Source organism: Carcharodon carcharias, chromosome 5, assembly GCF_017639515.1.
Source record: "Carcharodon carcharias isolate sCarCar2 chromosome 5, sCarCar2.pri, whole genome shotgun sequence".
Taxonomy (NCBI): Eukaryota; Metazoa; Chordata; class Chondrichthyes; order Lamniformes; family Lamnidae; genus Carcharodon; species Carcharodon carcharias.
Window position 1 is genome coordinate 46958431 of NC_054471.1, and position 16172 is coordinate 46974602.

General features: G+C 49.3%; 1 protein-coding gene across 8 annotated transcripts in view; it reads right to left on the bottom strand.

Moving 5' to 3' along the window:
- Positions 1-1779, bottom strand: part of armc2 (armadillo repeat containing 2) — a 204365-nt gene extending 202586 nt beyond the window's left edge. For 7 of the 8 annotated variants that reach the window (XM_041188579.1, XM_041188577.1, XM_041188580.1 and 4 more), the window contains exon 1: positions 1208-1432. In XM_041188579.1, coding sequence (XP_041044513.1) covers positions 1208-1258 — 51 coding nt within the window. In that variant the 5' untranslated portion in view covers positions 1259-1432. Of the gene's footprint in view, positions 1-1207; positions 1433-1456 lie in introns of those variants that run through there. The other variant, XM_041188576.1, reaches the window with a different exon arrangement.
- Positions 1780-16172: the final 14393 nt, after the last annotated feature.

Below are 16172 nucleotides of genomic sequence, written 5' to 3' on the forward strand. Positions count from 1 at the left end.
TGGAACTCCCTCCCTACCAGCACTGTGGGTGTACCTATACCACATGGACTGCAGCGGCTCAAGAGGACAGCTCACCACCGCCTTCTCAGGGGCAATTAGGGAGGGGCAATAAGCCCACATCCCATGAATGAATTAAAAACATTAAATCACAATAATATTATGAAAATTATTATACTTTCATGACACCCCCAGATGTTATTAACGAGAACTTTGCAGGGTCAGCAGGGCTGAGTGTGCTGTTGTTATATCTGGTGCTGAGGTCAATCCATCCAGTTTAATTCAATGCTGTATGGATAATAACTGCTAGGATATTTCAGAGGGCATTTGAGCATTTAAGAGGGGACCTGGTAAGGGCATTAGTGAATCAGATGGATTTTTAATGACAAGCATCAATACTTTCATGGTCCCCATTTGCGTAGCTTTTAACTCCAGATTTACTAATTGAATTTAAATTCTGCCAGCTGCCATAGTTGGATTTGAAGCCCTGTCCCCAGAGCCTGGCCCTCTGGATTATCAAACTACTATGACACCACTCTAGATAAAAGCAAAAAACTGCGGATGCTGGAAATCCAAAACAAAAACAAAAATACGTGGAAAAACTCAGGTCTGGCAGCATCTGTGGAGAAGAACACAGCCAACGCTTCGAGTCCGCATGACTAGAGGTGCGGACTCGATGCGTTGGCTGTGCTCCTCTCCACAGGTGCTGCCAGACCTGCTGAGATTTTCCAGGTATTTTTGTTTTTGTTTTATGACACCACCTTCCCTGATTTAATTACTCTAATTGAGGCACTATTGCACTGAATAGTAAATAAGAGCCCATCGTTCTGCAAGCTCGATAATTAATATAAAATGCAAATACAGTTTTACTGTGTTAGAGAATCGGAGCTTTGCGGTTGCAAAGATTTTATCTTCGCCTTCTTAATCAATTTTTGTACGTGCTGCTATACCATTTTTGCAATAATTAATCAGTAACTACTTATGGAACGGTTAACAATGTTTACTAAAACAGCGCCAGTAAAATGCTTCCAGTATTTTAATTCTACTAAATTTTGCAAGCTAAGCGATGGAGAAACGCCGCTGCTGAAGAGAAGTTTCCCCCCTCAATTTTAATGTCAATCCCTTTTGCAATTTATCCCGTTCGCCGGCGCTACGTCGGGGTTGACGTGATTTCCCATCCGTTGTTATAACAACTGCAGTCATTGTTTACCTCACGGCCTTCCCACCATGCACGGCGCCCCACCGTTTCCATGGTGACCATACACAGCCAGCGGGCAGCTCTGCTCCGTACAGATAAATGGCAAGAAAACCAAAGTCAAACTTGCCAACCCAGCCCCTCCGCTCCAACTATCGACATCTCAGACGGACGGACTGATGACATTTCCAATATTGTCAAAGTGATTGCGGGTTGCAGAGAATTCTCAACCACACCCCCCACCTCACCCCAAACCGAACTTACTAAATTTAAGCTTCAGAGTTTCTGTGAAACTGGAACATCCGATTTCCAAGACTCCAAATTTGCAATTAACCCATCAGCGATACTTTTTAAAAATTATGTTTATGGCTGGGGTCGGGTTTTTCTTGCACCAACCGTCACGCGGCGAACGCTCGGAAGGTCCCTACGGCGCAGGCGTGGCCGGGTCAGGTGAAGTCATCGGTGCTCGGGCAGAGGGCACGTGCGTGGTATGACGTCACGCCTTACACCAGCCTTTTCCTTCATGTAAACATTGTGTATCCAGGAGGTACTTTAAATCGTGAAAATCGCAACTGTACACGATGTAAATCACAAGTTCCTATAGGAATCAATGTTACAGACAGTTGAAATACCGTACCGCACATGTGCAGCACTGTATATTCCTCACTGGAATAACTTGCAAGATAAAATGAACCACTGAATATAATTCAAATACTGAAAATAGATAACAAATCACCCAAAATAAGCCCTGAGCAGCACAGATTATGGGTCTCACCCACAGAACTGAAACCCAGCTCAACCTTTTGCTGGCTTTCCTTCCCCCACCCCTCACTTTTGCCACTCCCTTTCTGTCCGTCTGTCTTTCGGTTTCTTTCTCATTTGCCACTATCTCTGTCTCTCTCTCCCTCCTTTGCCAGTCCCTGTCTGCCTATCTCTCTCTCTCCTTTCCCACTCTCACTCTCCCTCCTTTCCGAATCTCTCTCTCTCCATTCCCACTCTCTCTCCTACTCATATCCCTCTCTCTCTCCTGTCCCACTCTCTCTCTTACTCCTATCTCTCTCTGACCTTTCCCCCCTCTCTCTCCCTCCTTTCTCTCTCTCTCTCCCTCCTTTCCCTCTCCCTTTCTCTCCCTCCTTTCCCAATCTCTCTCTCCCTCTTTCCTTTCCCATTCATTCTCTCTCTCCTTTCCCACTCTCCTTTCCCACTCCTCTCTCTCTCCTTTCCCACGCTCTGTCTCCTTTCCCATGTCGCTCTCTCTTTTCCCACTCTCCCTCCTTTCCAACACACTCTCTGAATCTCTTTATCATTTCCCTTTTTCTCTCTCATTTCCCATTCTTTCTCCCTATCTTTCTCTTCTTGTCCACACTCTCTCTTGTGCTTACTCCTTTCCCACTCGCTCTCTGACCTTTCTCTCCCTCTCTCGCTCTCCCTCATGTTCGACTCTCTCCCTCTCTCTCATTTTCCCAATCTCTCTCTCGCCATCCTTTCCCACTTCCTCTCTCTGTCCCTTGTTTCTCATTCTCTCCCTCTCTTTCCTATCCCACTGACTATCATTTCCCACTCTTTCTCTTTTCCCACTCTCTATCTCTCTCCATTCCCTCTCTCTCACTCCTTTCCCAGTTTCTCTCTCTCTCACCTTTCCCACTCTCCCACTCTCTCTCTCCTTTCCCACACACTCCGAATCTCTTTAGCATTTCCCTCTTTCTCTCTCTCTCTCTCTCTCATTTCCCACACTCTCCATCTCTCACTCTCTCTCCCTTCCCACTCTTTCTCCCTATCTCTCTCTTCTTTTCCACTCTCTCTCTCTTGCGTTTACTCTTTTCCCATTCCCTCTCTCTGACCTTTCCGTCCCTCTCACTCTCTCTCTCCCTGCTTTTCGACTCTCTCCCTCTGTTTCATCCTTTCCCACTTCCTCTCTCTCTCCCTCATTTCTCACTTTCTCCCTCTCTTTCCTATCCCAGTGACTCTATCCTTTCCCACTCTCTTTCTCTCTCCTTTCCCACACTCTCTTTTCCCAGTCTCTCTCTCTCTCCGTTCCCACTCGATCTCTCTCCTTTCTCACTCTCTCTCACTCCTGTCCCTCTCTTTCTCTCTCTCCTTTCCCACTCTGTCTCTCACCTTTCCCACTCTTCACTCTCTGTCCTTTCTGACTCCCTCTCTCACTCCTTTCCCACGCTCTCGTATCCCTGTCCCTCTCTTTCCCTGTTTCTCCTTTCCCACTCCCTCTACCTCATTTCCCCAATCTCTCTCTTTCCTAACCCACTGACTGTCTCCTTTCCCACTCTCTTTCCCTCTCTCTGTCCTTTCCCACTCTCTCTCCTTTCTCATGTGTCTCTCTCTCTCCTTTCCCACTTTCTTTCTCTGTCTCCCCCCTCTTTCTCTGTCTCCCTCCTTTCCCACTCTCTCTTTCCTTTCCCATTATCGCTCTCTCTTTTCCCACTCTATCTCTTCTTTCCCAGACACTCTCTTCTTTCCCACTCAGTCTCTCTTCCTCTCTCATTTCCGCCCCTCTCTCTCTCTCTCCATTCCCACTATCTCCCTCTCTCTCTCTCCTTTCCCACTCACTCTCCCTCTCTCTCACGCACCCTTCCCACACTCTCTCCCCCTCCTTTCCCATTCTCTCTCTATCACTTGCTCCTTTCCCACTCTCTCTTTCTGACTTTTCCATCTCTCTCTTTCTTTCTTCCTCCTTTCCCACTCTCTCTCTCCCCTTTCCCACTCTCTCTCTCTTCCCTTTCCCATTCATTCTCTCTCTCCTTTCCCACTCTCTCTCCTTTCCCAGTTTCTCTCTCTCTCCTTTCACAGTTTCTCTCTCTCCTTTCGCAGTTTCTCTCTCTCCTTTCCCAATCTCTCTCACTCCTGTCCCTCTCTTTCTCTCTCTCCTTTCCCACTCTGTCTCTCTCTCCTTTCCAACTCTCACTCTCTTTCCTTTCTGACTGTCTCTCTCTTACCCCTGTCCATCTCATTCCCTCTCTCTCCTTTCCCACCCTCTCTACCTCATTTCCCCAATCTCTCTCTTTCCTAACCCACTGACTGTCTCATTTCCCACTCTCTCTCTTCTTTCCCACTCTCTTTCCCTCTCTCTGTCCTTTCCCACTTTCTCACGGTCTCCTTTCCCACACTCGCTCTCCTTTCCATCTCTCTCTCTTTCTCCTTTCTCACTTTCTTTCTCTCTCTCTCCTCACTTTCTTTGTCTCCCTCCTTTCCCACTCTCTCTTTCCTTTCCCACTATCGCTTGCTCTTTTCTCACTCTCTCTCTCTTCTTTCCCAGCCACTCGCTCCTTTCCTACACTCTCTCTCCTTTCCCACTCAGTCTCTCTTCCTCTCTCATTTCCGTCCCTCTCTCTCTCTCCATTCCCACTATCTCCCTCTCTCTCTCTTTTCCCACTCACTCTCCCTTTTTCTCTCTCACGCACCCTTCCCACTATCTCTCCCCCTCCTTTCCCATTCTCTCTCTGTCTATCACTTGCTCCTTTCCCACTCTCTCTCCAACGTTTCCATCTCTCTCTCTCTCTCTCTCTCTTCCTCCTTTCCCAGTCTCTCTCTCCATCCTTTCCCACTTATTCTCTCTCTCCTTTCCCACCCTCTCTCTCCTTTCCTGCTCTCTCTCCTTTCCTGCTCTCTCTCCTTTACTACTCTCTCTCCTTTCCTACTCTCTCTCCTTTCCCATTCTCTCTCATTCTCTTCTTTCCCCACACTCTATTTCTCCTTTTCCATGTCTCTCCCTCTCCCTTCCCATTCATTCTCTCTCCTTTCCCACTCTCCTTTTTCATGTGTCCCTCTCTCTCCTTTCCCACTGTCTCTCTCTCTCTAACCTTTCCCTCCCTCTCTCACTCTCTCCTCCCACTTTTCCACTCTCTCCATCTTTCTCTCTCTCTCTCATTTTCCCAATGTCTCTCTTGCCATCCTTTCCCATTTCCTCTCTCTCTTTCTCTGTTGTTTCTCACACTCTCTTTCCTATCCCACTGACTCTATCCTTTCCCACTGTCTCTTTTCCCTGTCTCTCTCTCCTTTCCCACTCTCTCCTTTCCCACTCTCTCTCCTTTCTCATGTGTCCCTCTCTCTCTCACTCTCTCTCTCTCTCTGACCTTTCCTTCCCCCTCTTGCTCTCTCTCCCTCTCCTTTTCCACTCCATCTTTCTCTCTCTCTCATTTTCCCAATCTCTCTCTCTCTCGCCCACTTCCTCTCTGTCTTTCTCCCTTGCTTCTCACTCTCTCCCTCTCTTTCCTATCCCACCAACTCTATCCTTTCCCACTCTCTCTTTTCCCACTCTCTCTCTCTCTTTTTCCATTCTCTCTCTCTCCGTTCCCACTCTCTTTCTCTGTTCCCACACACTCTGTCTCTTTCTAAACGTTTCCCTCTTTCTCTATCTTTCCTTTCCCACTATCTCTCTGTTGCCACCATCTCTCTCTCACCTTTCCAACTCTCGCTCCTTCTCCTCTCCCACTTTCTCTCTCTCCTTTCTCAGACACTCTCTCCTTTCCCATGCTCTCTCTCTCCTTTCCCACTCACTCTCTTTCTCTCTAAATTCCCTACCTCTCACTCTCTCTCCTTTCCCTCTCTCTAGCACTTTCCCTCTCTCCTTTAACTCTCTCTCTTCCCTCTCTCTCCCCTTCTAATTCTGTCTCTCTCCTTTCCCACTCCCTCTATCTCTCCCCTTTCCCTCCCTCTCACTCTCTTTTCCCTCTCTCTCACTCTCTTTTCCCTCTCTCTCTTTCTCTACATATGTCTGTTCTCTTTCCCACCCTCTCTCTACTTTTCCACTCTCTGTCTCCTTTCCCGCGCTCTCTCTTTTCCCACTCCCACTCCCACTCTCTCTCTCTCTCTCCTTTCCCTCTCCCTCAATCTCTTTCCTTTCCCAATTTCTCTCTCTCTCCTTTCCCACTCTTTCTCTCTCTCCTTTCCCACTCTCTCTCTCTTCTTTCCCACTCTCTCTCTCCTTTCCCGCTGACTCTCTCTCACTATCCCTTCCCAGCCCATCTCTCTCTCCATTTCCACTCCCTCTGTCTCACACTCTCCTTTCCCACTCTCTCTCTCTCTGCTTTACCACTCTCTCCCTTTATCTCTCTCACTCCTTTACCACACTCTCTCTCCCTCTCTCTCCTTTCCCACTGTCTTTCTCTCTCTCTTTCTTTCTCTCTGCTGTTGCTCCCTCTCTCTTTCTCTCCTTTCCCACACTCCCTCACTTCACACACTCTCTTTTTCCGACTCTGTCTCTTTTTCCCACTCTCTGTTCCCACTCTGTCTCTCATTCTCTCCTTTCCCAATCTCTCTTTCCCCTTTCCCACACTCACTCTCTCCTGTCCCAATCTCTCTCTCCTTTCCCCCTCTCTCTCTATCCTTTCCCTCTCGCTCACCTTTCCCTCTCTCCCTCCCTCTCTTTTCCTTCTCTGCCTCTTTCCCCTCTTTCATATCCTTTCCCTCTCTCTCTTGCCTCCTTTCCCTCTCCCTCTCTTTCTCTCCCTCTCTTTTCCCTTTCTCGCTATTTTCAGTCTGTATCTCTCTCTCCTTCCTTTCCCTCTCTCTTGCTCCTCTCCCCCTCTCTCCCTCCTTTCCCTCTCTCTCCTTTCTCTCTCTCTCCCTTTTTCCCACTCCCTCTCTCTTGCACTCTCTCCTTTCCCACTCTCTCTCCTTACCCACTCTCTCTGTGTGTCTCCTTTCCCTCTATCACTCTCCCTCTCTCATTCTTGCTCTCCCTTCTTTCCCACTGTCTCTCCCTCACTCCTTTTCCACTCTCTACCTCCCTCCCTCCCTTCCCACTCTCTATCTCCCTCCCTCCTTTCCCACTCTCTATCTCTCTACCACTCCTCTCCCTCTCTCTCCTTCCTTTCCCACACACTCTCTCTTCTCCCAACTTTCCCACTCTCTCTCCTTTCCTCTTTCTCTATCCTTTCCCTCTCCCTCACCTTTCCCCCTCTCTTTTCCCTCTCTCTCTCCCTCCTTTGCCTCTCACTCTCTCCTTTCCTACTCACCCTCTCTCTCTCTTTTCCCACTCTCTCACTTTCCCTCTTTCTCTCTCACTCTCCCATCTTTGCCACTCTCTCTGTCCCTTCATCCTATCCTACTCTCTATCTCGCTACACCCCTCCTTTCCCCCTCTCTCTCTCTGCTTCCTTTCCCAGACTCACTCTCTCCCTCCCACCTTTCCCATTCTCTCTCCCTCCGTCCTTTCCTAATCTCTCTCTCCCCTTTCCCACATTCACTCTCTCCTGTCCCATTCTCTCTCTCTCTCCTTTCCTTCTCTCTCTCCTTTCCCTCTCTCTCTCCTTTCCCTCTCTCTTACCTTTCCCTCTCTCTCCCTCTCTTTTCCCTCTGTCCCTCTCCCTCTTGCTCTTTTTCCTCACCCTCTCTCCTTCCTTTCCCTCCCTCTCTCACTATTTTCCCTGTCTCTCTCTCCTTTTCTCTCTCTGTTGCTCTTTTCCCTCTCTCTCCTTTCCCCTCTCTCTCCTTTATCTCTCTCTCTCCCTTTTTCCCACTCCCCCTCTCTCTCTCTCACTCTCCTTTCCCACTCACCCTCTCTCTCCTTTCCCACACTCTCTCTCTGTCTCCTTTCCCTCCTGCTCTCTCTCCTTTCCATCTCTCAATCTCCCTCTCTCATTCTTGCTCTCCCTTCTTTCCCCTCTATCTCCCTCCCACCTTTCCCCTCTATCTCCCTCCCACCTTTCCCATTCTCTCTCCCTCCCTCACTCCTTTCCCACTCTCTCTCTCCTTTCCTTCTCTCTCTCTATCCTTTCCCTCTCACTCACCTTTTCCTCTCTCTCTCCCTCTCTTTTCCCTCTCTCTTTCCCTCTCTCTCTCCTTTCCCCTCTCTCTCCTTTCTCTCTCCCCCTTATTCCCACTCCCTCACTCTCTCCTTTCCCACTCACCCTCTCTATATCTCTTTCCTTTCCCAGTCTCTCTTACTTGCCCTCTTTCTTTCTCACTTTCCCATCTTTGCCACTCTCTCTCACCCTACATCCTTTCCCAGTCTCTATATCTCCCCATCCTTTCCCCCTCTCTCTCTCTCTCTCCCTTTCCCATACTCTCTCTTTCCCTCCCTCCTTTCCCACTCTCTCTCTCTCCTTTCCCCCTTTCCCTCTCTCCTTTCCCTCTCTCTCTCTCCTTTCCCTCTCGCTCTCCTTTCCTTCTCCCTCTCTCATTTCCCTCTCTCTCTCGCCTTTCCCTCTCTCTCTCTCTCTCTCTCCTTTCCCTCTCTCTCTCCTTTCCCTCTCTCCCCCTCTTTTCCCTCTCTTTTCCCTCTCTCCCTCTCTTTTCCCTCTCCCTCTTGCTCTTTTCCCTCACCCTCTCTATCTCCTTTCCCTCCCTCTCTCGCTATTTTCCCTCTGTGTCTCTCTCCTTCTTTTCTCTCTTTGTTGCTCCTTTCCCTCCCTCTCTCCTTTCTCTCTCTCTCTCCTTTTTTTCCCACTCCCCCTCTCTCTCTCCTTTCCCACTCTCTCTCTCTGTCTCCTTTCCCTCCCTCTCTCCCTCTCCTTTCCATCTTTCACTCTTCCTCTCTCATTCTTACTCTCCCTTCTTTGCTTCTCTCTCTCTCCCTCCTTTCCCCTCTATCTCTCTCCCACCTTTCCCATTCTTTCTCCCTCCTTCACTCCTTTCCCACCCTCTCTCTCCTTTCTTTCTCTCTCTCTATCCTTTCCCTCTCACTCACCTTTCCCTCTCTCTCCCTCTCTTTTCCCTCTCTCTCTCTCTCCTTTCCCCCTCTCTCCTTTCTCTCTCCCTTTTTCCCACTCCCTCTCTCTCTCCTTTCCCACTCTCTTTCCCTCTTTCTCTCTCGCTCTCCCATCTTTGCCACTCTCTCTCCCTCCATCCTTTCCCAATTTCTATCTCTCCCCCTCCTTTCCCCTCTCTCTCTCCTTTTCCCACGCTCTCTCTCCCTCCCACCTTTCCCATTCACTCTCTCTTTCCCTCCCTCCTTTCCCACACTCCCTCTCTCTCTTGTTTCCCTCTCTCTCTTTCCTTTCCCTCTCTATCCTTTCCCTTGCTCTCCCTCTCTTTTCGTTCTCTCTCTTGCTATTTTTCCTCTGTCTCTCTCTCCTTCCTTTCCCTCTCACTCCTTTCCCTCTCTCTCCCACTCCTTTCCCTTTCTCTCTTCCCTTTCTCTCCCTCTCCCTTTATCCCACTCCCTCTCTCTCCTTTCCCCCTCTCTCTCCCCTTTCCCTCTCTCTCCCTCCTTTACCATGCTCTCCCTCTCCTTTCCCTCTCTCCCTCGGTCTCTTTTCTCTCGCTCCCTCACTCCTTTTTACCTGTCTTTCTCTTTTCCCTATCTCTCCCTCTCTTTTCCCTCATTCCCTTTCTTGCTTTTACCTCTCTCTATCCTTTCCCCCTCTCTCACTCACCCTCTCTCTCTCGCTCTCCCTTCTTTACCACTCTCTCTATCTCCCTCCATCCTTTCCCACTCTCTATCTCTCTCTCCGCCTTCTTTCCCCCCTCTCTCTCCTTCCTTTCCCATGATCTGTCTCCCTCCCACCTTTCCCATTCTCTCTCTCTCTCCCACCTTTCCCATTCTCTCTCTCTCTCTCTCCCTCCCTTCTTTCCCACTCTCTCTCTCTCCTTTCCCTCTCTCTTTTTCCTTTCCTTCCCTTTCCTTCCCCCCCACTCTCTCTCTCTCTGCCACCTTTCCCTCTCTTTCTCCTTTCCCACTCTTTCTCACTCCTTTCCCTCTCGCTCACTCTCAATCACTCTCCTTTCTCTCTTGCTCTCTCCTTTCCCACTCTCTCCCACTATCTCTGCTTTACCAATCTCTCTCTCTCCCCTTTTCCACTCTCTCTCCTTTCCCACTCCCTCTCTCTCTTGATCCCTCCTGCCACACTCTCTCTCTCACTTTCTTTCTCTCCCTTTCCACTCTACCTCATTTCCCACTCTCTCTATCTTTTTCCCGCACTCTCTTTTTCACACTCTCCATTCTCACTCTGTCTCTCCCTCTCTCTTTCCATTCGCACTCTCTCTCTCCTTTCCCACTCCCTCTCTCTCTCCTTTCCCACTCTCTATCTCTCTTGCTCCATTCCCCCTCTCGCTCTGTCCCTTCCTCCTCTCTCTCCTTCCCTTTTCCCTCAGTCTCCCTCTCCCTTTTCCTTCTCACTCTCTCTTTTCCCTCGCTCTATCTCTCTCCTTTCTCTCTCTCTCTTGCTTCCCTCTCTCTCCTTTCCCTCTCTCTCTTTCCTTTCCACGCCTCTCTCTCTCATTTCCCTCTCTCAACTTTGCCTCTCTCTCTATCTCTCCGTCCCATCTCTCGCTCCTTTCCTTCCCTGTCTCTCTTTCTCCTTTCCCAATCTCTCTCCATCTCTTTTCCCTCTCTTTCACTATTTTCCCTCTCTCTCTTTCCTGCCTTTCCCTCTCTCTCGCTCCATTCCCCCTCTCTCCCTCCCCCTCATTGCCTTCTCTCTCTCTCCTTTCCCCCTCTCTCTCTCTCCCTACCCTCTCTCTCTCCCTCTCTTGTCCCTCGCTCCCTCTCTCACTTTTACCTCTCTCTCTCTTCCCTCACTCTCTCTATCTCCTTTCCATCTCTTTCCTTTCCCTCTCCCTCTTTTCCCTCGCTCTCTCTCTATTCCCTCTCCCTCTCTCTCCTTTGCCTCTCTCTCCCTCTCTTTTCCCTCACTCCCTCTCTCCCTTTTACCTCTCTCTTTTCCCTCTCTCTCTTTTCCCTCTGTCTTCCCTCTCTCTCTTTCTCTCTCTCTCCTTTCCCCCTCTCTCTCTTTTCCCTCTCTCTCCTTTGCCTCTCTCTCCCTCTCTTTTCCCTTGCTCCCTCTCTCCCTTTTACCTCTTTCTCTTTTCCCTCGCTCTCTCTCTTTTCCCTCGCTCTCTTTTTTCCCTCTCTCTTCCCTCTCTCTCTTTCTCTCTCTCCTTTCCCCCTCTCTCTCCCCTTTCCCTCTCTCTCCCTCCTTTACCATGCTCTCCCTCTCCTTTCCCTCTCTCTCTCGCTCTCTTTTCTCTCACTCCCTCACTCCTTTTTACCTGTCTCTCTCTTTTCCTTCTCTCTCCCTCTCTTTTCCCTCATTCCCTTTCTTGCTTTTACCTCTTTCTATCCTTTCCCACTCTCTCCCTCTCCCTCTCCTTTCCCTCTTTCTCTCCCTCTCTTTCCCTCACTCCCTTTTACCTCTCTCTCTTCCCTCTCTCTCTCTCTCTCCCTCCCTCTTCTTTCCCCCTCTCTCTCTCCCCTTTCCCTTTCTCTCTCCCCTTTCCCTCTCTCCTTTCCCCCTCTCTCTCCTTTCCCCCTCTCTCTCCTTTCCCCCTCTCTCTCCTTTCCCCCCTCTCTCCTTTCCCCCTCTCTCTCCTTTCCATCTCTTTCCTTTCTCCCTCTCTTTCTCATTTCGCTCTCTTTCTCTCCTTTCTTCTCTCTCTCCCTCTCCTTCCCCTCTCTCTCCTACTCCTTCCCCTCTCTCTCTCTCCTTTCCCTCTCTCTCCCTCTCTTTTCCTTCTCTCTTTTTCTATTTTCCTTCTGATTCTCTTTCCTTCTTTTCCCTCTCTTTCGCTCCGTTCCCTCTCTCTTCTTCCCCCTCATTTCCCTCTCACTCTCTATCTCTCTCTCTGTCTCCTTTCCCTCTCTTTCCTTTCTCATCTCTCTCTCGTCTTCCCATCCTTGCTCTACCTTCTTTCCCACACTCGCTCTCCCTCCACCTCTCCCAATCTCACTCTCTCACTCCCTCCTTTCCCACCCTCTCTCTCTCTTTCTTTCTCTCTCCTGTCTGTCTCTCTCACTTTCTCTCCTTTCCCACAATCCTTCATTTCCCTCTCTCTCTCTCTCTCCTTCCTTACTCTCTCTCTCTCCTTTCCCAATCTCTCTCTCTCTCCCTCTACCTCCCCTTTCCCACACTCACTCTTCCTTTCCCAATCTCTCTCTCTCCCTTTTTCTCCCTTTGCCCACACTCGCTCTTCCTTTCCCATTCTCTCTCTCTCCCCTTTCCCTCTCTCTCTCCCTCCTTTCCCTCTCTCTCTCTCCTTTCCCTTGTTTGTGATGGACAAAGAAATAGACAAGTTACAAAACAATGTTTTGGACTGGGGGAGAGTGGATTTTAGTAAAATAAGGCAGGATCTGGCCAAGGTAGTCTGGGAACAGATACTTGTGGGGAAATCTACAGAGGAACAGTGGGGGGCGTTCAAAAAGGAAATGGGGAGAGTGCAGGCTCAACATGTTCCCTCTAGGGTGAGAGAGAGGAAGGAGTAACAAGCTCAGAGAACCATGGATGACCAGAGATATTCAGGATACGATGAGAAAGAAAAGAGAGGCTTTTAGCAGGTACAAGGGAAGCAAATCAGCGGAAGTATTAGTGGAGTACAGAAAGTGCAGGGTGGAGCTTAAGAAAGCAATTAGGAGAGCAAAGAGGGGAAATGAGAAAGCTCTGGCTGGTAAAAGTAGGGAAAATCCCAAGATATTCTATATGTATATCAATGGGAAGAGGATAACAGGGAAAGAGTAGGGCCCATAAGGGACCAAGGGGGCAATCTATGGGTGGAGCCAGAGGACATCAGTAGAGTGTTGAATGAATACTTCACATCCATCTTCACCCAAGAGAATGAGGATGAAGGTATCGAACTCGGGGAGAGAGACTGCGAGGTTCTTAAACAAATTGATATAGGGAGTGACAAAGTATTGGAGGTGTTGGCAGGCTTAAATGTGGACAAATCTCCAGGTCCAGATGATTTGTGTCCCAAACTGCTAAGGGAGGAGATTGCAGGGGCTCTGACCCAAATTTTTAATTCCTCTCTGGTGGAGGTGCCAGAGGACTGGTGAACAGCTAATGCGGTTCTACTGTTTAAGAAAGGTTGTAGAGATATGCCAGGGAACTACAGGCCAGTGAGTCTCACATCAGTAGTAGGGAAACTATTGGAGAAAATTCTGAAGGAGAGAATCTATCTCCACTTGGAGAGACAAGGTTTGATCAGGGATAGTCATCATGGCTTTGTCAGAGAGAGGTCGTACCTAACAAATTTAATTGAATTTTTTGAGGAGGTGACCAGGTGTGTCAATGAGGGTAGTGCAGTTGATGTAGTTTATATGGATTTCAGCAAAGCCTTTGACAAGGTCCCACATGGGAGACTTATAAAGAAGGCAAACGCAGATGGGATACAGGATAATTTGAGAAGGTGGATTCAAAATTGGCTTAGTTGAAGGAGACAGAGGGTGATGACAGAAGGATGCTTTAGTAACTGGAAGCCATTTATATAAACGACATAGATGACTATGTGGGGGGTAGGATTAGTAAATTTGCAGATGACACAAAGATTGTCTGGGTGGTTAACAGTGAGGTTGAGTGTCTTGGGCTACAGGAAGATATAGACGGGATGGTCAAATGGGCAGATAAATGGCAGGTGGAATTTAACCCTGAAAAGTGAGAGGTGATATGCTTTGAAAGGAATAATTTGACAAGGAAATATTCAATGAACAGCAGAGCACTAGGTAGTTCTGAGGAACAAAGGAACCTTGGCGAGTGTGTCCATAGATCTCTGAAGGCAGAGGGGCATGTTAGTGGGGTGGTGAAAAAGGCACATGGGACACTTGCCTTTATCAATCGAGGCATAGATTACAAAAGTAGGGAAGTCATGTTGGAGTTGTATAGAACCTTAGTGAGGCCACAGCTGGAGTACTATGTGTAGTTCTGGTCGCCACATTATAGGAAGGATGTGATTGCACTGGAGGGGGTGCAGAGGAGATTCACCAGGATGTTGCCTGGGATGAAACATTTAAGTTATGAAGAGAGGTTGGATAGACTTGGGTTGTTTTCGTTGGAGCAGAGAAGACTGAGGGGCGACCTGATCGAGGTGTACAAGATTATGAGGGGTATGGACAGGGTGGATAGGGAGCAGCTGTTCCCCTTAGTTGAAGGGTCAGTCACAAGGGGACATAAGTTCAAGGTGAGGGGCAAGTGGTTTAGGGGGGGATGTGAGGAAAAACTTCTTTACCCAGAGGGTGGTGACGGTCTGGAATGCACTGCCTGGGAGGGTGGTGGAGGTGGGTCGCCTCACATCCTTTAAGAAGTACCTGGATGAGCACTTGGCACATCATAACATTCAAGACTATGGGCCATGTGCTGTAAATGGGATTTGGTAGGTAGGTCAGGTGATTCTCACATGTCGGTGCAGACTCGATGGGCCAAAGGGCCTCTTCTGCACTGTGATTCTGTGACTCTTTCCCTCTCTGTCTCCCTCTCTTTTCCCTCACTCCCTCTTCCCTTGCTCTCTCTCTCTCTCTTCCCTTGCTCTCTCTCTCTTTCCCTCTCTCTCTCTCCTTTCCCTCTCTCTTCCCTCCCTCTCTCTCTCCTTTCCCTCTCTCCCATTTCCCCCTCTCTCTCTCTCCTTTCCCACTCTCTGAAACCTTTCTCCCTCTCTCTCTCCTTTCCCTCTCTCTCTCTCTCTTCTTTCTTCCACACCCTCTCCCCCTCTCCTTTCCCTCTCTCTCTCTCCCCCTCTCTCTCTCCCCCTCCTTCCCCTCTCTCCCTCTCGCTCCATCCGCTCTCTCTCTCTCCTTTCCTTCTCTGTCTCCCTCTCTTTTCCCTCACTCCCTCTTCCCTTGCTCTCTCTCTCTCTTCCCTTGCTCTCTCTCTCTTTCCCCCTCTCTCTCTCTCTCCTTTCCCTCTCTTTTCCCTCCCTCTCTCTCTCCTTTCCCTTTCTCTCTCCTTTCCCTCTCTATCTCTCTCCTTTCCCTCTATCTCTCTTTCCTCTCTCTCTCTCCCCTTTCCCCCCCTCTCTCTCTCCTTTCCCACTCTCTGATACCTTTCCCCTTCCCTCTCCCTCTCTCTCTTTTCCCTCTCTCTCTCCTTTCCCACTCTCTCTCTTCTTTCTTCTACACCCTCTCCCCCTCTCCTTCCCCTCTCTCTCTCCCCCTCCTTCCCCTCTCTCCCTCTTGCTCCATTCCCTCTCTCTCTCTTTTCCCTCTCTCTTTCGCTATTTTCCCTCTGACTCTCTTTCTTTCCTTTCCCTCTCTCTCGCTCCATTCCCTGTCTCTCCCTCCCCTAATTTCCCTCTCTCTCCTTTCCCTCTCTCTCTCTCTCCTTTCGCTCTCGCTCCCTTTTCCTCATTCTCCCTTCTTTCCCACGCTCTCTCTTCCTCCCTCCTTACCCACCATCTCTCTCTCTCTCCCCTTCATTCCATCTCTCTCTCTCTCTCTTTCCTTCCTTTCCCACGGTCTCTCTCTCTCCACCTTTCCCAATCTCTCTCTCTCACTCCCTCCTTATCCACCCTCTTTCTCTCTCTCTTTCTCCTTTCCCACTCTCTCTGTCTCCTTTCCCAATCTCTCTCTCTCTCCCCTTTCCCACTCAGTCTTCCTTTCCCATTCTCTCTCGTTCCCCTTTCTCGCTCTCTCTCCTTTCCTTCTCTCTCTCCCCCTCTTTTCCTTCTCTCTCTCTGTCCCTCTTTTCTCTCTTTCTCTCTCCTTTCACTCTCTTTCTCCTTTCCCACTCCCTCCCTCTTAGTTCCCCCTCTCTCCCCTTTTCCTCTCTCTCTTACCTTTCACTCTCTCTCATTTCTTTCTCCCTCTCTTTCTCCTGTCACTCTCCCTCTCTCTCTCGTTCTCACTCTTCCTCACTCTCCTGTCTTTCTCACTCACTCTCTCTCTTTGTCCTTTCCCTCTCTCTCAATTCCTTCTCTCTCTCTTTTCCCCCTCCCTCTCAATTTCTCCTTTCCCTCTCTCTCTCTCTCCTTTTCCTCTCTTTCTCCCACCCACTCCTTTCCCTCTCTCTCCCTCCCACTCCTTGCCCTCTCTCTCCACCTCCTTTCACTCTCTCTCTTTTCCCTCTCCCTTTTTTCCCACTCTCTCTCTCTCTCCTTTCCCCCCTATCTCACTTTCACTTCTTTCTTACTCTCTCCCCCTCCCCTCCCACTCTCTCTCTCCCCCTCCTTTCCACCTCTCGCTCTCTCATTTCCCTCACTCTCTCTCCTTTCCCTCTCTCTCTCTCCCTCATTTCCCACTCTCTCTCTCTCTCCTTTCCCTCTCACTCTCCTTTACCCCTCTCTCTCCTTTCCCTCTCTCCTTTCTCCCTTTCACTTTTTTC